Genomic DNA, 26,449 nt, shown 5'->3' with positions numbered 1-26,449 from the left:
ACTGATTTACAATTAATTTGGAGGTTTTTAACTGTATTCTAAGCACAGGTTTTCCTATTCAATTTCCCCCATTGAATCAAAATTGAAATCACAGTGCTGAGTGGAAAACAGATTTATTTATTTAGGCACAATTTTCCAGTAGAAACAAACCCCAGCTGCCAGGTCACACTAAGAGAGCCCCTTACCTGAGAGATTATTACTTCTCCCAAGTCAGGGTATATTGTTCTGCTGGTGTTTTCTGCTTTTGGACTGCTGTTCAGAGCTTGGGGGATGGGTTTTCTTGGTTGGTGGATTCACTTCTGAAGGCTTTTGCAGCTCCGTGTCTGGAGAGTCGATCTTCTCAATCACATTGAAACTCACTTGGACTTTAAAGCATTCAACACCTTTTATTCTGTGGAATGCCGTTAAAAGGGCTTATTAATTGTCAACTTTGCAAATTATCCCCTAGGATTTTTTTTCAAACAGGAACTCTGGAGGATGAATTAAATCCACCCCACCACCCTATTCCTCAGAAAAGTTCTGATGAAATCTGGTTTCCTACAGGTTTGCGTTTTTAAATTTGTGCCTGTGTACATTCCCATAAGTATGTAGAAAGGATTTGTTCTTACCCACTTTTTTACAAGGGAGTAACTTGGGGCAATAACTTGGAACTCCCTTCTCTTCCAAAAGGTGCACAAAATTGCCAAAATTGTGCATCAGTTCAGTCTTTATTAGTAGAGTATTCCAGGTTCATCCTCATGTATGTAACTGTAAAGTACTTACGTGAATTCTCTCTGTTATTTATTATTAACAAAAATTGTTCCTGTGCAACAAATGCAAAATAGATTTTGTATTTGTCAGCACTCCTGGAAACTATCTGATTTTCAGAATAATTGGTGTTTACGTTACAATTCGCATGTCACAATAATTTTATATATTATATATTTTAGTATTATAAATTATATGTATTAGTACTATAAAAGATAATACTTTATTACTGCTCAAAAAAAAATTGCCAAAATATAAACAAAACAGGCAGTCTGATTCTTGTTGGAGTAAATGAGAGGGTTTTTCCTATTGATTTAATGGGATCTGGATCAAGCCCTACATTATTGTTGCAGCAGGCGGACAGTCAAACATTATTAGCACGAAGCTCTTTTGTCCCTGTCTTGGCAGTCTGTACACATGCACAACAGTACATCTGCAGAATGGTTCTTAGCACATATCATCTTTCACTTTGATTTACTTCTGTACCTCTGCTTTGTGAGTCAGCAGGATTAACTTTTATAATTCATATCTCAAAACTCAGCTTTTCATTTTCTAGCTTTTTAAACTTTAAAACCACTGTATCTGTGTAACCTTATATTTCCCTACACTTTTCACAAACTAGCGTGAGGATGACAGAGTGGATGAGAAGACCCCTGTGCAAGCTGTTTTATTTCCAACCCTTTTTCATTAAATAACTGTACCCCTTCTGTTCCCGTCTTTTTATGTTAAGCAATGCAAAAGAATTGGGCTTTGGTTACACTATGCATCAAGAAGCCCCTCCTGGCAGAAGAAAGCCTAAAACTGGCAGACTGCTTTCAGTACCAGTCATCATCTTTTTTGCTTTTGTTAGACTATGTTCTCTACCACTGTAGGTCTGTCAGCCTCTAGACTCCTTTAATTAGCACATTTGGTAGGACCAGTAAAAATGTCATGAAATGGAGCTGCTTTGATGCCAAATCCTTTTCTTTCCCTTGTCATTTCATTTATGACTCAGCGTTTTTCATGTCTGCAGAAAACACTCATGTATGCAGGTTGTGCTTGTGGCATTCATTTTCTTCAAGTAGGTCATTGAAAGATACATTCCTGTCCTTCATATACCTGCCATCACCTTCCTTTCCCTCCCCCTTCCCCATGTGCAAGATGTGAACCAGGAATCAGCGAAAGCAATATGGGCACAATAATGTGAACTAAGTAACTTAAGGCAGCAAATGAAGCAGCAGTAAATTTCCGGGTGTTGCTTTCAAAATGATGTGGTGAAAAATTGAAGTGATTTCATGTGTTGTCTTTTAAAAGCCTTGTCCTGCTGTTGGCTTGAGAATTAACCTTGAGAGAGATGTACTTGAGAAGAAAACCAGCTCAGCACAGGCAGCCCAAAGCAAATGAGGCCTTACGCACCTGGTCTGTGCATGAATTTTGACACTTGCTCGTAATGACTGATGGACATTGACAGCCATCTAGTGCCTGGGATGACATGTTGGGTCCTCTGGTCCCTTCCTCCCCTCCCAGTAGTGACACCAAACTGGGCCTGGGTATGTCAGTGCCTGGTGTGATTTTACTTCCAAGCTGCTGATGCGTAGTCTCTGAGTCTGAGGTTCCAGTAAATTGGCTGTAACTGACGCTTTGACTGCTGCTAAATTAGTTCTTTAAAGTAAAACCATACTCCAACCATCAACACATAGCAGAAAAAAATTGCATTTTACTTACTGTACTTTGCACTGAAATCCTCTTTCTGAAGGTTGGCTGTTGTGTAAGCTCATGGATGAATGAGTCCTTAAATGTATCATTGGGTGTCTCTCCTACTTTGCCTTTTATATTTGCAGACTGCTTTGAAATTTAGCGGGTTTGAATCCTGTCAGTTCTTTAGTCAGGTCCATCACCAACTAGAGTTGTACTTTTTTGTTGGTTAGAAAGGAATTGGTTAATGGCCTAACAGATCCTTTTGCCTCATTAAAAATTTCCAAAGCTGCTTCTTAAGCCACTCAACACCTTATGTTACAACTGTAGTGGTCGAAAGAACATGTCATATATAAAGATTTTGTAACTTGGTTTCTGTGATTATAACAAACCTGTGAATTTCCAAGCCAGAGAGGAAATGGTAGAATGATTTCCTTTGCAGCCTTTGCTGTTCTGGGTGTAGCTGGATTTACATACCTGCCGTTCAGGCCTGGAAATAGAATGTCTGAATGTTCTTGTGAAATGAGCTGGCTTTGAAATAGTTGCCCTTTCCAGGTTACTCTTTCAGTGTAATGCAGTCACAGCAGAAACAAAAACTAGGCGCACCAAATGTAATCAAAAATGTACCATTGTGTTTTCAAACAAAATTATGAAGTGGTAGGTTTTTTTCTTCTGGTTTTGGTTTGTTTTTGTTGTTTTGGTGGGTTTTTAGTTTTTTTTATTTTATTTTTTTTTTTAAATTTTTTTTTTTGGGGGGGGTTGTTTTGTTTTTAATTACCATCATATCTGCAATCCTATAGGGAAGCAGACTTCTTAGTAGCTTTCTGAAGTTGTTATGTGCTTTTTGCCCTGCCTTTGTCTGCCTCTTTCCCAGCTGCTGAGCAGGACCCAGGCAGAAGCTAGTCACCATCTGGCTCAGCTCTGATTTGCCAAAGCAGTTGCTATGTGGTTTATTTGAAGTTATGACAGAATGCTGACTTTGGGCTCAATAACTTATTTCATTTCTGCAAACTGATGCTCTTTTGAACAGCACAACGAGTTCTGTGGGTGATATGTTAAAGAAGACATAGACCATATGCCAGACATCTGGGGGGAAAAGGCTAAATATGTCAGACAGTGCATTATGTCATGCTCACAAGGGAGAAGGGAGAAGAGTGGTTTCCAAAATGCGATCTGCAGTTTGGAAAATGATTCTCACAGTGTCATAAATGGACTGTACAGCACACTTGGTCGATGTCTTTACTTCACACTGAAAACATTTCCTCCCGAGCTTCTGCAGCACCTCTTCGAGTCATTCTGTCTGTTGGTGTGATAAAGCAGTTGAAGAGGAGGTGACCTGGTGAAAATTTCAATTTGAGTTTGTGTTAGAAAGCTGTTAGTGATGGCAGGCAACAGTTAATGACACATCTGCTCCCTTTCTTCAGGCTTTGACATTGATGGAATAACTGGGCTTGAGATGAGGCACAAAGCTGAAATTCCAAATCTGCTCATATTTATTACTTCGTAATTTTCTGTTTACATCTGGTTTAAATTAGGACAGAAATGTATAGAACAGTGAAATTGTCTTTGTGCTTAGAGCTGGAAATTTTTACACTAGTAACAGGTTTGCTTAAACAAATGGTTATGATCTTTGGTTAGGGTGTCCAGTGTATATAATAGACCCTACTCCCAGTCTTGTATCAGTTAGAAATTAGACCTGTTTGGGAATTTTCAGTAGTGGTTTTAACTGGATTGTCCAATTTCAAAGATATTTTTGATAGGCAGGATTTCTGTGGTCAGATGGAGCTCCCACCCACGTAAGATCAGTCTTCTCTGCAGCATCCTGGGGTCAGGAGAATAATTTTTGGACTGTGAATGACAGCTTTGCTGTGTGTGACTCAGGCACTGTCTTGGCGCTGGAATTCTTGGTTTGCAAGTTGTGACACATGGTCTAGGGACAGCCTGGGGATGGTTCTTTGGTTTTGCGGCTGCTTGCTCCTTTAGAGGATGAAATATTCATTAGGACAAAATGAAAAAATCTTTTCTTGCTGCTAGGGCATTCTGTGAAATGTTGGATACACAAGCAAAACTTTCTACTTTACTAGCTTTTTGAACTCTTTCGCAGACATGCTTTAATTTTACGAGAAGATACTGAGATAGACTCACCTCACGATTTAAAAAAAAATGAAATCCAAACAGATCTAGTGTGTTTGGCTACAAAGTAGGAAGAAAACAAAGGCCAAGATTTAAATAGGGGTAAAACAGTACAAATGTGAATGATTGTGTGAATAAGTACATAGAGAGCAGGTATGCATGTAGTCAGTCCATACTGTTGCTGTATATATAGTGACACAGGATGGTCTTTCATATATGGTTAAAATATGCAATATTTTGAATGTAGTTCAGATGTATCCATGGCAGTATTGTGTGTGTGCTGGGTTAATCACCTGGGGCCAAAACCAGCTGGATTATGAAAACTGAACGTAAGTCATGTGAGGGCCCTCTTGTCACTCCGCTGGAGACACTGCCCAAGTACCACTGCAGTGGGTGCTGCTCTTGCCTCTGGGCAGAGGTTGGCTGTCCTGTTCATAAGATTTGTTTCTCTGTGTTGGTATTCCCCCACACCACTAAATAAAGTTCACCCAATAAATGGGATTATCTTTTTTCTTTCCCCCAACTGCTGCTGTGTCTGTTGAACCCTGTCCCATGTGGCTGTGTAAGTCAGCAGGGAGCAGGCAGTGTGTGCTGTTCCAGAGAGAATTGTCCCCAGTCGGAGCTCTCCAATGCCCTGTGCTCAGCTCTTACACAGAGCAGGGAGTTGGCAGGAGCTCCTCAGGGTCAAAGTGACACCCCACAGAGCAGAAGGACATCCAAAAACTCATGAGGCAAAGTTTCTTTGTTACTGTGGGGGAACTGGTGACCCTATTTTACTTCTTTCTGATAAGAAATAAGGTGGTAAAATAAGAAAGACACTTGTCTTAAAAGTATTTATCATCAGCTTCAGCTGTGCTGGTGCATTGTTTTCTCTGTGCACATGATGCTATTTCTCATCTCCAGATGCGTTCCTTACTTGTCTAGTCCTGTTCCTTTGATTTCATGGTTGGAAAACGTGCTGTATGTTCTCTCCTTTGTTCCAGGAGAAGATGGCGAAGAAATAGCCTGCACTCAGAATGGACAGATGTACCTGAACAGGGATATTTGGAAGCCCTCCCCGTGCCAAATCTGTGTCTGTGACAATGGAGCTATCCTTTGTGATGAAATCCAGTGTCAGGATCAGCTGGAGTGTGAGAACCCCCAGGTGCCCCCGGGAGAGTGCTGTCCTGTGTGTCCCCACACAACGCGGGATTTTGACCCCACCATTGGTAAGAGCCTTTTCTAGTTTGAAAGGAGAGAGATAGCCCAAAGAACTAGGAAGCTTGTGATAATTGAATTTCCTAATGCTGTTTTTATGGTGAAAATTTAAGTCTGAAAATAGTAGATAGTTGACAGTTTTCATCCCTGTTGGGTTGCCCCATAGCTGACTCAAACCAGTTTGCTTTACACTGTGAGTTTCATATAAGCCCAAATGGCTTTACAGCTAAAAAGGTTGATCTAAAATCTGTCTTGATGTTTTGAGAAGGTTGAATTCTGGCCTTTTTGTGGTTCGTATGAAACAGAAAGATAAGTATATATAATAAACATATTAAGATAAACATATATTGGATACACAACTATGTACAATAATTGCATTCTTTCAAATGCTCTATTCAGGGACCCTCTGTAAGTATAAACTGAGTAAATGTAAAATGTTTCCCCAAAGTGAAAGCATGGATCCTTTTGTGAGATAAAAAAGAAGTGCGGAGTATTATTGACTCCCTATTTGCATCTTTTCTGTTATATACATTAAAGATTATGTCTTTTCCAGTACAGTTCTTCCTGGAGACACTTGGATAAAGGAATCCCCCCTCAATTTTCCTAAAAGAATTTTTTTTACCTTACAATTAAAGCTACATAATACTGAACTTTGAATTATTAGAGCTACATTCAATGTATAATAAATAATTTCTTCAGGAGATATAATTGCTGTTGATCAGCTTAATATTGGAAAAAGTAGTGATAAAGACCAGAGCAGGGACTTGTGTAATTGAGCAGTGGAGCAAGATGTGGTGAGCATTCATAAATAGATAGTGCATCCTGCTCTGTTTCGGGAGGCATTGGGCCAACGCCAGCAGGCTACACCCAGCAAATATAAAAGATGTATGGATATATTCCCAATTCCTTACTGTTATTTGAGTTATTTATAAAATATTCTTCTGAGGGATTTTTGTGGGCATGAGGGTGGCTATGTGGCTCTGAATGCACACCCACAATAGTGCAGGTGCCTTCTAAAAAAAGAAAAGGTAAGAAATCCTTCTGTGAGCTCTGTCTTCTGAAAAATGCCATGTAATACATTGTGGATCCATCAATAGTTATTGTTGGAGTCAGTATCAAAGCTTCTCTTGACTTCTTGTCAATCATTAGGCCAGCATCTGACAATGCCCTGCAAGATACTCTGCTTTCCCAAAGTGTTTTTTGTTATTCTGTGCAATGAGGAAAAAGGCTGAGAATGAGAGGACATTTTTGCACAGTGCTGTGATTCCTCACACCTGAACCAGGGAGTATGTGTGTCCCTCGGAACTCCCCCAGCTCCCTGTAGGCAATACACCATGCCCTCTGCATCCAGAGTCAGGGATGGCTCTAGCTGCAACACCTTCACTCAGCTCTTGCTGTGTTCTGTCTCAGAGTAAAACCACTAATTTCTTCTCTTTTCTTCTTTTGTCCTTTCTCATAGGTAGAGGAAGAAAGGTAAGATTTCCTTTACTATTTTTGTAATGTATTATTACTGTTAAAAGACTCCCGTGCATCTCCTTGAAGCATATCACAAAAGATACATATAATCTCTGTTAAAAACATGTAGTTCTTTTCCTTTCTTGGTGGCTAGGGAGATTGCAGTCCACATGAAAAAAAAAAAAAAGTTGAGATGCAGGCGGAAATCCTGATCTTAATATAGAGAATCCCCTGGCTGAAAATCCCTGCTGTCTACATCAAAGGAATTCCAGCTGGAGTAGTTTGGTTGTGTCATCTCTAGCAGTGCCACAGGCTGAGGGAAGGGACCATTCTGTCAGTAGATGCTGAACTGTTGAAGCTTGCAGCTGGTTTTTGTGCTGAGGCTGAGCGGCCCAGTGGGCAGGAGGTAGCACTGGAATCGTGTGTCCTTGCCCAGAGCCATGGTTCTGTGGGCAGCTTCTCTCATTGTGCGCAAGTAAACAAAGGGAAGACCTGTTCTTGCAGAAGAAATTAAAAGGCATTCCCATAAATAGGCTTCTCAGATAGTAAGCAACTGCAAGAAATAATTGAAATAACTTTCAGATGATCAAGTACGTGCACTCACAAAAACTGAGCACTCTCTATACAGACGCAGTTTATGGAAATAAATGGACTGTGCCCACGTTATTATTTATTATTTGATAAGCAAGGCAGGAAATTTTTTATCTTTACAAAGTCCTCTTTTTTTTTTTCTTAAAAAACCAGTTACCACTGATAGGTCTAAACCCAGTTATTTGATGTAACAGGTAATCATTGTCAACACATTCAGCTCAAAGGAAAATCAATTGTCAGTTGCTGTTGTCCTTCACTCGGAAGCTTTGCAATATCATTGTCTTCTGTCCCTAGGCTGCAGATGGATTTCTATATCCATGGATTTGATGATACATATTTTGATTCAGTATCTTGAAGAAATGGAATCTAAATGCTGCTCTAGGCTCTGTATTTCACATGAATCAAATCATCCAACAACAGAACTCCAACGTATTTTCTAGCACTTTCTAGCAGTTCTGACAGAAAAGTTTCATTTTTTTTTTTAAATTTAATTCTTCTTTCTGACAGTATGTTATGCACCTAGAGGATAATGTTAATTTATGGCCTTTATTTAATCAGTGTCCATGGTCATTAAAATAATATGGATTATTTGTCACAGATAATTTAATTTAGTCTTGTCATATTTTAAAGGAAGCCTTACTTTTTATCACAGTCACAGGGATGGTATTGGTGAAACTGGTACTGTTAATTGTATTTGCGCTTCTTTTCTGGCATCTGATGTTTTCGAATCTCTTTCCTACAGGGACAAAAAGGAGAACCTGGAATAGTGCCACCTGTAAGTCAATATTTTCTTCATTCAACAGCACACCCTAGAAGTGCATATATTAATGCTTTAAAGCAGAATTGCAGTACTGAAGTAAATACAACAAAACTGTATAGCCTAGGAATGAAAGGAGTAGAATTAAGTATGCTGTTTCACATATGTAACATCAGAAATTCCTGTTAGTTGTTAGTTCTTCTGCCATAATCTTTATTTTTATGGTTAGATTTTTGTAGAAGTGTAACAGTAAATTAGTATCTAGACAGGGGTGAAATAAAATGCCATTATCTATTTATTCCTTTCTAGTGTGAAGACAAACAGATTTAAATAATAAGCTGAGCCTAAATCATTGTAATTCGCTTATTTAACCTTTTTTAGAGGAGCAGTGATACTTCTAAGATTTTGCTTACTTTGCTGATAAAGACTCCAAAGTGGAAAAAGATAACCTGTGGAAATGATATTTACTACGTTTTTTCCCCCTTTCCCTGAAAAGCCTCTTAACCAGCTTGGTACTTTAATGTCCTGCCTTGCCATTTGGTTTTCAATAACTGATTTTCTGTAGGGCAGTCACGACAAATGCAGCCATGACGTGTGGTGACTTTAATTTCTATTCCCTGCTCTAGGTTTCAGGCATACGAGGCCGCCCGGGACCAGCCGTGAGTACTTTTTGATCTTCTGCTTCTCTGATGAGGCACCTGCCACTTTCTGCCATGTCTGGTTTGTGTTGTGAGGGTGATGTGAAGGAGGATTCTTCCACGCCTCAGTGAGTATTATCTGCAGAGCCACTGGCTGTGGAGAGGCGAGAAGATGATTGTCAGGTCAGCCCATGCCCGGAGTGGATGTGATGCCTTGGGAAGGCTGGCCTGAAACAGAGACTGGACACAGAATAAAGTAGATATTTATTGAAAGGCCTGAAAGGATACATCTTGGGCAGGACAAGAGCCTGATCAGGGCTACCCCCAAGGTGGACTTAGCATTGTCACAAAACGGACCACTGCTCATGAGTCTCACACTTTTATAAGTTTTGATCCATTTGCATCTTGGGGTTTAATTGTCCAATTGCAGCTTTGGGTTGTGAAGTATCATCCTGCTTGTTCTCTTTCTTTAATCCATTGTTCATGCTTTTGGGCCTGAAACTTGTACTCATTTTCCTTGGTCTTCATCAGGAAAAGGATTTGTTTTGTCTACCTACTCTGTCAAGAGAGCTTACTAACACTTAATATGAGGCTCAGATCTACATCCCTAGGCAGCACAGAGTCTGAACAACATGACAGCTAAAACTTGAGGCATCAGATGGATGTGTGCTTGTAGCACATGGACATCTGAGGCCCTTAGTTCCAGGTGGATAGTGGGGAATGCCTCTCCAGCAGGGGCAAGCAGAGAAGGAGGAGCTGCAGGATGCTGCGTGCTGTGGCTGAGCACAGAGCAGTCCTCGACTAGCAGGAGGGGTGTCTCAAATCTGTACTCTGCATGAAGAGCCTCCAGCATTCAGAAAATCTTTGCTGGATTAACCTGTGGAGCACATGAGACGTGAGAACATTTTTGTAGATCTCTGCATCGTGGTTCTACTCTCTTCAGACAACGTACAGTTGAGAAGAAATATTGAATCCTTGGTGATTATAGCTGTTTTCTTGATGATGTAGAAGAAACCCCACAAATTAATTTTCAAATAAGCATTGGATTTCATATTTGCAGAGCGTTATTAATCATTAGGTAGTTTAGAAGAGGCTTAATATTTCTGGTCTTTCTTTTAGGGACCTCCAGGCTCACAAGGTCCACGAGGAGAACGAGGACCAAAGGGAAGACCTGTAAGTTATTAAGTATCTCAGAAATAAAGTACCTGAAGCAACCTCAAAAGATTAAATGGCTTTAAACTGTCTCTATGTCTTCTAGAGTTACCAAAACTGTCCTCGTATTTTCCAGGAATCAGGTAACATGCAGGAAAACATTTCTATTTCATCCTTGTCGGGGTAGACTGAAACCTGAATATTTTGGGAAATGGACAGAGGTTTTAGCAGTAATTCCACAAAAGCCATACTTTCCCAACAAACATTCTCAGAGAGAACTGGAACATCACGTTCCCTTGATTAGAGCTCGATGGCTGCTTGCTGATGACTGCTGTGCAGCAGAAGCCATGTGAGCTGTGCGGCTCAGAGCTCTGCAGAAAAGACAAAGCTCAGAAGTTAGCAGGAGTTAATATGTGACTACATTTGTTGGTATGCTGGTGAATAATGTAACCAGGATTGCTCAGTGGAAATAAAGACTTCATAAGGGAATTTCGGTGTCTGCATGTGGAGAACCACAGAAAGGCCAAAAAGGAGTGCTTGAAAATACCCCAGATGACATGTTGCTTTTGAAAAAGCTAGGTCGAAGAGCAGAAGCTGCTAAAAGCAGATTTGAGAGTTGAATCATTGTAATTTCAACGTGGATATTTTCCTATCCCTCAGGGGGAGAGCAAGCCAATACTGAGGTTAGGCATAGGCCTAAACCAGACTCCGTTGCCCTGTTTCCAGTGTGTGCCTGTTGTCTGTAGCTGGTGATGACATTGTTAAAGCAGTGCAGGAATTGTGTAGCCTCTTTGCGGTGCTTCCCAAGCCACTGCAGCTCTTCAGATCCCCAGAAGACGTGTGTCAGAAGAGTGAGAATCAAAATGCTTAATAGAATCTGGGAATAGTTGTGCAGTCTTGGGGTGCACAGAGAAGTCTTGACTTGTGTTTTCTGAATGAGCCTGTGTCTGAAGTGCTTTCCTAATGTGTGCAGTATTGCTAAATAAATTCTGATTCCCTGCCATGCATCCCTTGTGTCCTACAGAGTGGTGGCCACAAGCACCTAAAATCCCAAAAGGCTGTAAATGGCTTTGAGTCCTTTTGACACAGGTTATTATTCTGCTTTCAAGGAATAAAAAAGGACTGAGAAGCAGTCAGCTCCTTTGCAAATGTTCCATCAGAGATTCTGATGAGCTATGTGTATGCCAGAGTGTGGGTCTGAGACCAAGATTTCTCTAAGACACAGTGACTGCTAGTGCAGGGGGTTTATTTTTACTTCTGGAAAAGAAATATTTGCTCACACCTGCAGCTTATATTATGGGAAAAAACCCCTCATGGAGCAGATAACCTGTACAGACTGCCTTTGTAAAATTAATCTGGTTAAATACGTTACTGACTGGGGATGTTACTAGTGCACTGAGTACATTTCCAAGCTGTTTATTTAGTTCTTCAGATTGTTTTTTGTTGTTCTTTAAAGTCAGGCTCCTCCTGACTAGTGGGCAGAAAGAGCTCAGCCTTGCTGTGGATCTCCACCTTTTACAAAAGCCAGACCCTTGGGAGTAAAATGAATTCAGGAATATTAGCATATTTCTTACACCATATTCTATGTTAGTGTAACAGTGAGAGACAGCTAGAGAATGGTATGGCTGCATTTTCAGAATGCATCTAGGGAGGGGGAGTTTGGAGCATGATGACATTGTAGCTGTTAACAAATGGTCTTTTGAAGACAGAAAATAAACTTGGACATCCTCAGAACCATTCACATGTTTTTCTTTCCATGTGGATTTACACTCAATTTTACTTGCAGTAGCAGTTGAAGTAGATAGAAGTCTGGGAGTGTCCTACCATGAGCTGCTTTTTCCTTTTATTTTATTACAAGCAAAACCTTTAATTATTTCCTGACCTGCAGCAACCGTGGGCCAGAATGAGAAAATTGTGTATTTAAATGGTGCCACCTCGTGGCATTTGTGCGAAATATTTTTCCTTTCTTTTTTCTTTCATTTTTTCTTTAACTTTACTTACCTGTTAAGTTTTAAACCTTGCCAACTTGAACTGGTGAAAGAAAACAAATAGGCTTTTTAATATACATATAAAAATAGAAATACCCTAAATTAAATAAAATTTAGTCAGTATTTAATTTAAAACCCACCAAGCCATATACCACTAGTTACTTGCTACCTACAAATACAAACAGGCATTTTGATGACTTTTTGGTTTTGAGGTATGCAGTTGCATTTTTGCTCTTGAAGCAGCCTGAGTTTTGATGACTAAAAAGTAGGTTCTTTTATAAAAAGAAATTTTAAAAGGCCTTTTTCTCTATTAGATTTTGTTAAGGTGTCTTGTGTGGGTATTGAAAATTGACAATCCTACGGGGTTGCTGAATTCTTTATTGGCAACTATGGTGTGGGTTTTTTTTGGTTGTTTTGGGTTTTCTTTTTTTTTAATTTCCCCCTCTAATGCTTAGCTTTGTTTCTTTTTGTTTTGAGAAAAAAGAAATCAGGTATCTCATTCTTTTCCTCCCTGGGACAGTAAGCACTTCTAGGTTTGGCAGTGTGTACTTGTGTTTATAATAGATATATTTAAGAATGATGTTTTGTGCTAAAACACTTTGCTTCCATCCAACATGCACAGACCTTCTCATTTGTTCAGAATACCATCTGTTCAGAGCTCCTTCTGTGAGCCATACTAGTTTAAACCATACCACTTCAAACATAAATTCCACTGAAATGTGTTGCAGACACAGTCCTCACCTCATGGAAATCCCAGCAATCTGAGTGATTGTTAATTGTGTTTGAAAAGATGACTCAGTGAGCCAGGCTTCTAAAATTTTATGTTTAAGGATCCTTAAAACAGAAGAGCTCTTTTCGTAGTCTAGAACTTTTCCTTGCCTTGGTCAAGCATTTTATTCTAATGAAAAAAGTAGTAACAAGCACTTTAAAGTCTCTATTTATGATTGAAGCATCTGTATTGGCCCCATTACTACTCCTTTTGTTCCACTTAAGTGTTATTAGCTGCCTCCATATTTAATTTTAGTTCTTCTCTGAGTGAAGTTGAATGCAGTTTAGGAATTAAAAGTGGGAGCCACATTAAAATGAGAGCCACAGGATGGGCTCTAACCTGTTCTGTAAATATCTACTGGAGGTGACCTCAACACCAAGTTTCCCCGTGTTTCTGGCATTATAATTTGTTGAGAATTCAACAATGGTATGAACTGGGTAAACCATTCATGATGTTAAGCAGGCTGTGAAAATACAGCATTACTCTGGACTTTCCTCAGCCTCTGCGTATATTTACATTTATCTGAGCTGTACGCATTTTCGGAGTGAATTAAGTTTGTTCTATATGGCATGCAAAGCCAAAGAGTTTTTCAGGAATAACATACCCTAGTATGGAATGGCAGGAAGCCTGAGTTTCTAAAAAAGCCAGTGCTAGAAATTACTGCAGTTTACCTAAGTGTTGGATTCATGATTAATTTCAGTCAGTGCTTCTGATCTGAAAGTGGGAACAGAGCTTTAGAGATGTTCTTTGTTCGTAGGACTTTCTGTAGAAATACAAATTTATCCCAAAGAGGCAGATGTTTGCCAGTTACAATGATTTCAGGGAATACCTTTGCACACTGCTGGCATTCTTGATTGTCTTTGTAGGGTCCTCGTGGTCCTCAAGGGATTGATGGGGAACCTGGTATCCCTGGCCAGCCTGGTGACCCTGGTCCTCCAGGGCATCCCACTCACCCAGGACCAGATGGAATAAGCAGGGTAAGTTTTACATTTGCCTCTAGCTGAAGGTGGAGCATTGGAGCAGATCCATGTGATATAAATGGTGACGCCTTTGTTCCTGTGACCATGGAATACTGTGCCCACACTTCCTGTCTCCCAGTCACAAGGGGCAGCAGCTAGTGGCACTGCAAATTCTGCCCAAAATTGGTACAAGTTGAATGTGAGAAACCTGGGAGAGGATGCACCTTTCACAGCAGATTTTAGCATCTAGCAAAGCCAAACTGCCCTAACCTAGAACCACCACAAAGATTCTTTTACTTCCACCAGCCAAGGGATCTGAGCAACAGTACAGAAGAAATGACTGCACCAAATTAGGAATATAGAAAAGTGAAAATTAAGATAGATGAATTATAAATAAGCAGTGAGAGAAACTAAAGTGTGGTTGGTTATACTTCTTGCTGGAATTATTCAGACCAACACTGAGAAGATTAAGTAAGAAATTGTTTGTGAAAGCAATGCTAACCAGCCACAGATACAGACAAGGTATTCTACAAAGCTTCTTTTTCTCCTCCCCCTTCTATTGGGTACTAATCATGGTTGATAATTAAATACATATTTGAATTTGTCAAGTCTATTCAGTTACACATTTATTGCTGTTTTGACACCTGTTTTGATTTCTCATTCCATTGTTCCTGAGATGTTACTGAAAACAATAGTTATAGTGACAAAAATCTGCAATATTCATCTTAGGCCAGTAGCTTGCAACTTTGGGCAGCATTTCATGACTTAACCACATTTCCCAACAGTTCTGAATCCAGCAAACTCAGCCCAAGTAAATATCTTCAGCACATTGGAATCTCTTAGAATCACAGAAGCACCGGAATGGGTGCTAGGCTGTTATCCCACACAGAATTCCACAGAAAATATGGAAGAAAGCTGTGGCTGGAAATCTAAGACACTTTTTGTTTGTATTCCTGTCTCTGAGCTCAGGCAGCCTCCAGCCTTTAGAAAATGTGCTTGAGGACCAATCTAATGAGGAACTAACTGTAAATGTTGGGAGATTTGAATCCACTTTTGAGCTGTTGCTTGTTCCCAGCCCCTTTAAGCTCTGGCCTACCACGAATGAGGCTCTGGCTCTGAATTAAGCAAAGTAACACTGTGGATTTCAACTATGGGCTTGCATAAGAGGGAAGGCACTGAAGTTTCTTCCTTCTGTAGCTCATTGGTCTCTGTGAACTGATAGGAACAGCAGTGGCTTTCAGCTTTGCTGGATAAGGGCAAGATATTTAAGAATTCTAATTTGTCATCATGAAATCAGCTACATTTCCATTTATCTTAAGATATTTCTGAGCTTGAAGCATGGTAAGTGAAAAAAAAAAAAAAAGCCTTAGAGGACATGAAGAAATATGGCAGGTTTGATTTAGATTTGTAGGTCATGAAAAAGCCTGATTAATTTAGTGGGAGGCTTTCTTCTTTTTAGGTCATTTTACACTTGTTTATTATTAAAGTGGAAATAGAATAGTGAGCATATAATGTATTCATGTGGTCTTTGAAGCTTTAAACACCTCAAAATTACAGGAAAGACAAATTTTGTTTGAGTGGTTAAACCAAGAGTTTAGCTGTCAGCGCTGCAAAAGCAAGGTAAACAATGAAGGTGTGATTGCATGGAATTTTGCCTAACAAGCCATCACAATGACTTACAGCTAAAATCACCCATCTTATTTTTCCAGCCCTTTTCAGCGCAGATGGCAGGACTGGATGAGAAGTCTGGACTTGGTAGTCAGATGGGACTGATGCCTGGTGCAGTGGTAAGACCACATTAGCCCTGTTCTGTAAGAGAGGCTGGAAGACGAGTGTGTGTCCAAAAACCAAAAAGGGAATTCATCCTCTACAGCTTCCTGTGCCTCTAGAACCTGGATGTACAGTATATTCCAGTGGAGTTTTGCACAGTACGTGGGGGAAATGTTTTTCTGTTAAATGACAGTTGCTTCTCCCACCTCTATTTGTCTCTCATCTACTAACAGTAAGGTACAGGAGAAAAAACCAGCTCCTCTTGAGTCACTGAGTGACTGAAAGTTGTCAGGTGTAACACAAAGCAGAATAAACAAATCTATATCTTCTTTTGACATCAAATCAGGGATTTTTTAGTAGTAATTTTAAAAAAAATTGCTTCCTAAACCAGCTATTAACTCAAATCTGTGCTTTGTCATTTCAAGACAGACTTCCTGGTTCTCCAGTGGGCCCAGTTTTTTCACTGGCATCCAGCACTATTTTGATATGCCCTTTGAGTGCACTGGGGACTTAATGGTAACACTGAAATTTTCTACTGTCTGTGAGAGCTGTTTCACCACCCTAAGTTTTCTCTCTTGGGATTGCTTCTTAATAATGCCTCTCCTCATATTTGGTATCTTGGAAATACTGTTGCCCTCTTTGATGATATTTTTAACAACCATTCTGAAGGAAACCATCCTTTAGTGATTGTATTGCCCATGAGTTTGCCCACCTGAATCTTATCCAAGTGCCCACTAGTAGCCTTCAAAATTAGTTCCAATACCACATGAAAGGTTCTAAAGATAATTTGATGCTTAGGACTAACTTTTGCAGTGATTTTTTCAAAGAACTTTCTGATGAATGTCTGTCTTCAGTGAATGTGCTTTCTGAACATAAAATGATTTGTTCCACAAGTCTGTCCTACTTTGTTACTTTCACAGTTTGACTTAATCCTTTCACTCAGTTTTTCACAAGGTGTTGCACCTCTTGTACTACCTCTTCTCTTATCATTCTCAAATATGATTCAATTTAGTTGTAATATATCTATGGCCTTACACAAAGTCTGCTAAAGTCAGTTGGCACTCGCTGTCTTTGGATTGATTCATCATGTTATGTGACATTCTTTTTTCCTTCTCTGGTAAGCTGGGTAACTGACAGCTGAAAGATTGTTTTGTTTCTAATGTTCATTAGCTTTTTTTTTTTAATGGCCCATTGCTAACTCTTCTGCATCTGCTTTGTAAAAGTTAGTAAAAAATTATTGAATTTCAACAGACATAAGTCTTGAATTTCTGTCAAAATGAATGGTTGTCTGCTAAGGATATTTTTGTATTCCTAGAACCAAGATGATTACTTTCAAACAAGATAATGTTTATTTCAGGTTTCAAGTTACAGTTAGGTTTAAGATTGTTCCTAAAAGTTCCATGACACTTTCTAAGGGACAATCCGAGTTTTGTGTAACTAACCACAATGATTTGGAAAGCTCTTTTGGTGGTTTGCATGATACATTTAAACACATCCTTTCACTACTGCTTTTCAGCTCATGACTGAGAACAAGAAGATTAATTTGTTTTGTCATCGATTCAGTTATGAGATTCATCCGAATAGTGACATTCCCTTCAAGTGAAGATTATCCCCCCCAACTCTTATTTTGTTACTACATTTTCTTCATGGAGCTAGACAGACAGTTTGGTTTTTGTCATTCCAGAGACTGTGAGGTTGCAGGAAGAAGCCAAGTCCATATTTTCAGCTGCTAATGAAATTATACTCATGTGGCTTTTGGACTTCGAAGATTTCATTCAACACGTGTTTGTGTTTCATAGTGCCAGTTTTCTGAGTAAAAACCTTTCAGGCTGTAGGAATGCTGGTGGTCACTGTTGGGCCATTTTGCCTTTTGTAAGGTGAATGTTACTTGGGCAAGGTTGTTTTCCAGTGTGTAACAAGCTGTGTGTTCAACAGGGTCCAGTGGGTCCAAGAGGTCCTCAGGGTCTCCAAGGAAAACAAGTGAGTGCTTAACCTCAGGGGATTTAACTGGCCAGAGCTGAAGGCAGAGCTCGTAGTGAGAGGGGTTTGTGCATCTCTGGGGCAGTGTCCATCCTCAGGGACTTGTGGCTGAATGCACCTTCATCCAGAAGGGAATTTAAACATGGGCTCTGCTCCAGATGGACTCTATACACAGGAGTTGGCTCCAAAGGAACAGTTCATTAGATCTTTTACAGGGTTTTAACCCAACACGTTTTTTAATGAGTGAGCAGCAATGAAAATGGAGACTGTTCTGGTTTTGGTATTGGCATGGTGTTAAGTTTCCAGTGGGGTTTGTGTATGGCACAGGATTTATCTATAGTTTAAGGGGTTTTAGTATCCCACTTCCACTCATATGGAAATGTGAACTGGTTCTGAATTAGAATCCAGACTCTCCCATAGGCTGTGATTTTCCTGGTCATGTATTTTAAATTATATCCTTATAACTGTTTTTGGAATTTGTAACTGTATTAATCTTTGGTTAATTTTAGGGTGGTGCTGGCCCCACAGGCCCACCTGGTGAACCTGGGGATCCAGGACCTATGGTAAGATCAATAAATGCAAACATTCCTACAATAGAATTGCAAAAATGCTATACTTTTTCACTTCAGAGCATAATTTTTGTCATGTTGTTTCAGCTGAAACTATTAAGTACTTCAGTGAAGAATTGTGGTGTTCAAAGCATGTTGCCCTGGATCAGTGAATTTGAGTTGTTTTGAATGTGAACAGCAGTGATTGTATTAGAAACAATCATTCTCACTTTTCCAGCACAGGCCTGAGGATTGTTAGGCACTGGTAAAACCATACCTGATAGTGTAACTTACACAAAGGATGATGAGAATATATATTTTCTGAGGCAACAAAATGATTCAAAAGTAAATGCAAGAGCCAGAGATTTGAAGCTACAGCAACTGTGTTTTTTCATGTTTTGGATTTTTTTTTCCGTAAAGAAGCCATCCTGTATTTTCATATACTATAATGCAGGTTTTCTAGAATCAGGATGGTTAGAAAGGGCACCACAAAATTGAGCAAATGGGCTTCGGCATAAAATCTTCCTTTTTCTACATCTGCTTTTGTAAAGCCAGACTTTGAAATGGAGTAAATAGATATTTAAGTGATGGCTAAACTGACTTCTCAACAAATACATTTATTTTTTAGGGGCCAGTTGGTTCTCGTGGACCAGAGGGACCTCCAGGCAAACCTGGTGAAGATGTAAGTTTGTTATTCTTTGTAGCTTGTTTTATTTTTAATAAAACAAACATTGGCATCTGTGAGACAGTGACTAACCAGCAGATGTGCCTGTTCTAACCACTATTGTCGGCTTTCCTTTGTAATTGTGCTCCTCATTAAATCCAGCATCACAACTGTGAATCTTGGCAACCATCTCCCAACCCCTCCTTTCTTTTTCTTACATGTCATCATCATACCTAAAATCTAAGCACCCTCTCTATTTCTTGCCTGAGTAAGTTCTTAACTGAGATAATCTCTCTTGAAATCAAACATAATAATAAATCACAGGGGCTCGCTTGGAGGCATCTCTTTTGGGATTGGATGTTGGGTTAGAAGAGCTATAATGGCAGCATACACGTGTCTGGACAAGATTCTGTTTAATTTCTTTAAAAAATGATAATTGATTATGTTCCTAACTGATTTTTTTCTTTATCCATGTATGTATACGTAGATACATAAAACATATGTTTTATATATATTATTATGAGCATATATGTACTGCTCAATAGTAGCCTAAGACCTTACTGGTGGATGTAGATTATTTGTTTGCAAATTACACTAAATCCATCTGAACAGTAATTTATGAAATGGAAATTAATTAGAAAACTGCAGATGCCGTTTTAGTAGAGAAATTAATTGTGTAACAGCTACCTTCCCATTAAACGGTACAAGGATTTTTAACAATCCTTGGCAATAGTTAACTCAGTGCAGGGAAGTCAAACCTTGACACTGCTCTAAGAACTTCCTCCATTTCCATTGTTTGGGTGCCTTTAATTGCATTTGGGAAGCACCTTGCCGTCTCTCTGACCTGAAACTCTTTTTCTGGAGCCTTTCCTATTCCTGCATCCTGGCGTCCTGGGTGTATTTGAACTGATTGATGCATGTAAAGGAATATTTGGCTGTGACTTTGGAGGGCTTGATTCATCTTCAAAATATATTTGTTTGGTTTCACCATATTGTTTTTCCTTTTGCAATATGCAGAAAAGAGCCACTGTCCTAGAATGAAATTATACATGTATTCAAACATTTAAACAGAAGGAGAGTCACAAGCTACAATGCAAGCAGTTTTAAATTGCTGTTCCAGTGGGAAGTAACAGCAATTTGATGCTCTTTGTGAAGATGACAGAAGGTTGCCTCATTAATTCCCAGGAAAATCAGGAGGCAGCCCCATCTCTTGACAACATTGTGGGCTCAGGGTTCAGTTTTCTCTGTTCTTGGTTAAAAACCCTTTGTGAGCTAATGTCCAATGCACACTTGCTAGGCACATATGCAATCGATTCATGTCACTGACATTGTTACAGCAAAGAGAAGATGCATAATACTGATGTGAATGTCCTCATTTGTTTGAATGGAAGAAGGCTACAAAAACCATTTCAGATCTTCTGTTTTAATGTGCTCCTTGTTTTTTCTCATTCCTTAGGGTGAACCTGGTAGACCAGGACAATCCGGTGAGCCTGGATTTCCAGGATCTCCAGTAAGAGCATGATTACTTAAATTTTAGCAAAATAATCATATGTCATCATATGGTACTGGTTCCTTATTGCTTCACCCTGATGTGACTCATCAGTATTGCTTTTAATTATGAGTGCAAAGTTCTGCCATTCAGTATCTGAAGTCTTTGTCTTAGCTCACTCCTAGGCTCCAGATCAGCGTTTGCTTTGTTGCTGAGAGGATAATTGTTAGCTGAGATTTCTGTTCTAAATTCATATCAACAATATTCTGACACAAGGGACTTTCCTCCCTTCTGTTAGCCTTTCCAGAGAAACTTGGTAGGAAGCTGCAAGAGAGCTTTGGTTTAATTGCTAAATATGTTTTGCTAATGATTGTTTGTCATGTTTCTGGACTGACATATTCTGAAAGAACAGGTGCATTTTGCAGGTCTGAATTTCTATTTCATTTTAAGTGATTGCTCTGAATTTTGATCTCAGCTTAATTAATGCTTGTCCATATTAACCCTCAAAACTTGACCTGCCACTCATCTTATTTCATTACTTTTGTTGAAATTTGAAGTTGGATCACACAACAATATAAATGATAAAGCTTTTAATGTAGTGAAAATGTGTATAATGCTGAGAATAACTTCAAGGCTCTATCATCTGTGAGCTGCTCCAATGCTGTTCCTCATCACTACGATGAAGGTGTTAGCAATGTTAATATTGCTGCTGCCCTTATCTCTGTTAGTACCATTATTGCTGGGTTGATCTGCAGAATCAGGATTGTATTTGGTTTTTTTTCTTTTTCCTACCTAGGGCCCTCGAGGCTTTCCTGGTGCTCCTGGTCTCCCAGGTCTCAAGGGTCACCGGGTAAGAGACAAGGTTTTCCCTCTGATATAGATGATATTTCCTGGCAGTTTTGGAATGAAGATTTTTCTTTGTATCTGTGCAGAATTTGCCTACACTACAGACAAGGCAGCTGTAGCAGAATTACTGGCAATTGATAGAAAGAGGGCCTTGCAGAAAATCAGTGCTATTCCCCTTTAAGCTGACCTCTGTATTACATGCTCCAGTGCTTTCTTCACTCTGTTTTCAAATGTTCTGGGAATCTGGAAGGAGCTTGCACAAGCCCTGCCAAGCTTCAGGAGGCGCAAACCTGACAGTTCTCTCACTCTGTTGGCAGGTCTTGCATTAGGGTGGGGAACTTGAGGGGTGGATATGTTTGCAACATGGAGTGATTACAAATTACCAAGTTTTCTGGCCAGAATTTTACTTCAGGGAGGAATAAATTGGTTTCCTATGGCTCAGAGCCTTGTCCTTGTTGTTTTAGGATTTTTTTAAAAAACTTTCTTGTTTTAAAAAGGAAACCAAATCCAAGGAAATGTACCTTGTACAAATGGTTTCCATTTAGGAAATGTTTAAAAACTTTATTCCGTCTGTTTTTTTTTCTTCTTTTTTTTCTTTACTTACTCTTACCACCTCAGATCCATTCTTTAGTATCAAGTTACTTTAGCAATAATAGTAGGAGTGCTCTCTGTGTATACATATATAAATACAATTTCTTTGTATTTTTATAACTTACAGGGATTGAAAGGACTTGACGGTCCAAAAGGTGAAATTGGAGCAGCTGGAGCAAAGGTATTTTTATGGCCCAAACAACTAAATGATTAAGCATGTTTTGTGTAATACCAAGATCCTGCAAGGCAGGAGATCTTCTGAACACAGCTTTGTACCCTCTCTGACCTTTATATGGGAGAGAGAGTTCAAAAGTGCCAGTCCCAACTCCAGTGGGGCTGCTTTGGGGCTGTAAGGGATCACTGGGTGAGCTGAGGGCTCCATTTGTGACACACATACTGAAGACAGCAGGGTCTCTTAACAGAGGGCCCTGGCACATTTTGCAGCTGGACAGTTCATGGTTCTTGTTGGCTCAATGTGACCAAGTTGAACATTTTTTTAATATAATCCAATAAAGCAATGTATAATTAGATCCTGACTCTCCTCTTTCAAATTATGATTGATTGACTTAAAAGAAACAGGCATTGGAGAGCGGATATATTTTAATCAAACTGACTATTTTATTAATTTATTCTCTTAGAATTTTTGATCCCCATTGGCACTACACCACTCTTACAACTTCATATCAAAGCAGTGGTGACACAGGACAGCCAGCTGGAGTCAGTTCTTTCAAGATAGGTTAAAAGATGTTTTGAAAGAGCATAGAACATTTTTTTCAGGCTTTTCCACTTTCATCAGTGCTGGTGCTGAAATATTTTTGGCTTGGCATAAGTGATAATTGAATGTGGGAGAGAACTATTCCTTTAGATTAAAAACATAGTAATTGAAGTGCATCTTCCAAAATCTAAATTTAAATGTGAGATTAGTAGTTAAGGAGAGTTTGTGTAAGAAAAGATTTCTTTTCCAAGATTGCCTACCACTTTCTGTGGAGGCAACAAGAGCAGCAGTTTTGGCAGAGAACCATAAACACCGAGAACTCATGAACATGGTGTTTCCATCAGTGTGGGGAACAGTGTCCTTGCCGAGTGTGATGCACACAGGTACCTGTGCAAATCTGCCCCTGAGGTCCAACAGAGGCACAGAGGAAAGGGGTGAGATGTGACTCAATTTTCCTTTCACCCATTTCTCTAATTCTGTCATTTCATTTCCTGTCCTAGGGAGAGTCGGGACCGACCGGAGCCATGGGTCCAACAGGTCCTCTCGTGAGTGTCACATGCATTGGGTATTGCAGAAGTGATTGCAAATACTGCTGCTAGTGGGAATTTCTGGGGTTTGATACCTGTGTTTGAACTCAAGGAGCTGAACTTTCTCTTCATGAAGGCTTCATTTTCTATTTCTCTGAGAGTGAGGTCCACTGTCAGCTGTTCTTCTCCTCCATTTACAGACATAGGTAATAATGATAAATTTGTAGGTGTGATGATGGTTTCCCAACTCATGTAGGTGTAGGGTAATGGTTTTTTTCTTTTTTACATGTTGATTCGTCATATGGAGTGATTTCAACATGAGAAAAACTGGCTTGGGTTGCTCTGAGGCAGAACTGGAGTAATTTAGATCAGGAATGAACTAGCTCAGGAAACCATGGACAGAGGATTTTGGAGGTTACAGTGAGGATAAGTATGCATGACCTGAGCAAAACGGAGAAATTTTTTTAGAATAATTTTCATTCACATGTCGTTTTGGACCACTGAATATGTGTGAGTAGCATTACATGACAAAAGTTGACTCTCAGCAGTGCTTCTGGAAGTAAAGCCTCTTTCTGATATCAGAAAATGGCATCTCTCTGTGAAGCACTATGTTGTGTGTAGAATGTAATATCCCTGAAGTGGAATCTAATTTGTGCATGAGATTTAGTGAAAGAAGTTGCATTATTGTCACTGGTGAGTACATACAGAATTTATTCTAATGTGTTTAAGACTGGAAATACTGTTGGAATGTAAAAAAAAATATTACAGTTTATTAAATTTCCACTGTGCAAGCCTGTGAGACTGTAAGGATTTTTATGAGCTGCTGCTTCTTTTCTGCTTTAGGGCAAGATGAGTTACTCCTGCAGAATTGAAAAAAAAAAGAAAACAACCCTTTTTATTATTCTGACATGATAACCTTCTAAATAATGCACTTTTTGTTCTTTCTTCAAGGGACCTAGGGGAATGCCAGGAGAAAGAGGACGAATTGGACCACAGGGTGCCCCTGTAAGTAGAATCTTCCTTCTCTTTTGTCATTCTTCTCTTGTTAACTTAAATTGAAAGCCCTGAGCCTGAAAGTGTTTGTTCATGTGATTTGCTAGTCAGTTGTGTTGTGAGTTCTGCTATAGATTAAGAAAGTTAGGGCTGAGGAATTTTCTGGGGTGAGATCTTTACTATGAATTTTGAAAGTTAAAAGCAGTTTTAAAATGAGAGTGGTAACTATACAGGAACTTCTCATAACAGAGCTGCCCATGAGTCCAAACACCCTCACAGCATGATTTTCTGGGATCTAAAAATGTCTTCTATGTTTCTGTGGGATTTCTTGGGAGGGGTTCTTTTCAGCAAAAATTACTGAACAGGAAATAATATGTTTCAGTTGTGTCTGGAAAAAGGTTTAAAATGAAAGCTAAGATGAAGGCTTTCAAATGAGATTTCAACCTAGATGAAATCTCAAAACTGAATTCCAGATAATAAGGCTATCTTCTTAAAAATATTTTGATTTGTCTCCTTGACATGAGATCGTATTTGAGTTAGAACTTTCATCTTGCTGCTTTTACATCCAGTGTCAAGTATTGTTTTTATGGCATTTCTCCCTATGACTTTTATATGATCCACTTGTGTCATGTGGCCCATACAATGACACTCTCAAAATGCTGTCCTTTCTGAAAACAGAGAAATCCATTAACTCAGATGAGAGCATAATTTCTTACAGAAGTTTTCCATGACAGTGTTTAGAGGAGTGTGCAACCCAGCATTTCTTCCATCACTTTACTATATATAGTTTTATCACAAATGCTGACAATAAATAATTTAAAAAATAGGTAGAGTTCTTACAAATACTCTGTGTTTTTTCTGTTTTCTTGTCTAGGGTGGACGTGGCCAGCATGGTATGCCTGGGAAGCCAGGCCCAATGGTAAGTGGTTGGTTCTCAATCACCCACTTTTTCACTTTATATTTCCACTTACTTTTTGACACTACAAAAAAGAAAAAAATGTTGGCAGTTGCTGGTATCAGTTACATGCATTTGGAATTAATTATCCGAGAATGATTCGTAGTTCTACTCACTTTAGTTTCAGTGCTGTCCTCTGCAAAATTGTCCTCTGTAGTTTACTTCACCTAAAGGTTTTAATTTGCAGAGGAGTCGGCCATAGCATCTCCTGGGGAGCTGATGCTCTGCTGCTCTTCTGGAGTTCATATGGTGTGGAGGAAAGTGTCTCAAGGGCATGCACTGCAATCTACAGCAGTTCATAATTGCATGTTTTCCTCCTTCATGTGCAAATTTGGCAATTGAGGCTTGTTGTCAGCAAGAAGAAAGGCACTCACTGCTAGCACAACTTGCTCCCTGCAGTTGTTCCATTACCAAATGTGGAAAAGGGCCTTTTCCTTAAGGACAGTCACTTTTTGAACTGAAGGACAGATGCGTGTGTCTGAATGTCTGCCAAGCTGAGAAAGCCTGGTTTGTATGGCTGCTGAAATTCTCCCACCATGGCAGCAGGGCTGCAGAGGAAGACATGGCTCTTTACACTCAGAGCAGCAAAGGATGTCGGATCCTACAGTCCAATCTCGCACTGCATTTGCAAATTAAATCTGTGTGAATTCACATGGGTCAGGGATTATTCCCACACATACAGTTCATTTTGTGTTGCTTTTGCATGTGAAAACTGGTGATGGTTTTGTACTGTTTGTGCAAGGCCAACTTCCACTTTAAAAATGTGGTATTTATATTTGTATTTTTTTGAAAGCGTCACTTGTAGGATATGGATAAGAGCTTCTACCCATTGATGTAGTCAGCCTTTACCATTTTGTGATGTTCAGCTTAGAAAAAAACCAAAAACCAAACACAAAACCTAACAACCAAACACCTCAAAAGCACTGCACCAAAAAACCCTGCTCAAAACCCTAAACCGCACCTGCCTGCAGTTAGAATTTCATTCTGTGCAAACTTTTTATTTACTTGTGACAAAGTTCTGAGAAAAATTCATTTGCCTGTGTTATCTTAATGAGCAGACTGTTTTATTAAACACTTCATTAAGAAATAATTAACTGTAATAGAAGCTCAAAAAACGAGTGTAAGTGCCTAAACCCCACAAAACTCAATTATTTAGTGTATCATGAAGGAAAGGTAAGTTGTTAAAAGAAACTTTCAAACAAAAAAATTTTTTTTCAGTATTTAAAACAAATTATAAATTTAAAAGAAGATGGGTGGCAAGCTATAAGGTTTTACATGAATCTTGCAATTTTTCTTTGGCATAAAAAGCGA

The 26,449-nt window shown here is 39.3% G+C and overlaps 1 protein-coding gene across 6 annotated transcripts in view; it reads left to right on the top strand.

Moving 5' to 3' along the window:
• COL5A2 (collagen type V alpha 2 chain) overlaps positions 1–26,449 on the top strand; it is a 161,874-nt gene that overhangs the window by 107,479 nt on the left and 27,946 nt on the right. For all 6 annotated transcript variants that reach the window (XM_066189560.1, XM_066189558.1, XM_066189557.1 and 3 more), the window contains 16 exons: positions 5,538–5,762; positions 7,211–7,224; positions 8,540–8,572; positions 9,181–9,213; positions 10,312–10,365; positions 13,968–14,078; positions 15,770–15,847; positions 17,766–17,810; positions 18,320–18,373; positions 18,987–19,040; positions 20,479–20,532; positions 21,308–21,361; positions 22,076–22,129; positions 23,164–23,208; positions 24,142–24,195; positions 25,058–25,102. In XM_066189560.1, coding sequence (XP_066045657.1) covers positions 5,579–5,762; positions 7,211–7,224; positions 8,540–8,572; positions 9,181–9,213; positions 10,312–10,365; positions 13,968–14,078; positions 15,770–15,847; positions 17,766–17,810; positions 18,320–18,373; positions 18,987–19,040; positions 20,479–20,532; positions 21,308–21,361; positions 22,076–22,129; positions 23,164–23,208; positions 24,142–24,195; positions 25,058–25,102 — 966 coding nt within the window. In that variant the 5' untranslated portion in view covers positions 5,538–5,578. The remainder of the gene's footprint in view (positions 1–5,537; positions 5,763–7,210; positions 7,225–8,539; positions 8,573–9,180; positions 9,214–10,311; positions 10,366–13,967; positions 14,079–15,769; positions 15,848–17,765; positions 17,811–18,319; positions 18,374–18,986; positions 19,041–20,478; positions 20,533–21,307; positions 21,362–22,075; positions 22,130–23,163; positions 23,209–24,141; positions 24,196–25,057; positions 25,103–26,449) is intronic.

The sequence above is a fragment of the Chamaea fasciata genome, unplaced genomic scaffold (assembly GCF_029207755.1).
Source record: "Chamaea fasciata isolate MVZ Bird 193981 ecotype frontalis unplaced genomic scaffold, bChaFas1.0.hap1 SCAF_8, whole genome shotgun sequence".
NCBI classification, from domain to species: domain Eukaryota; kingdom Metazoa; phylum Chordata; class Aves; order Passeriformes; family Sylviidae; genus Chamaea; species Chamaea fasciata.
Note: the sequence above shows the minus strand (reverse complement) of the source record. Positions and strands in the feature narration are given on the sequence as shown.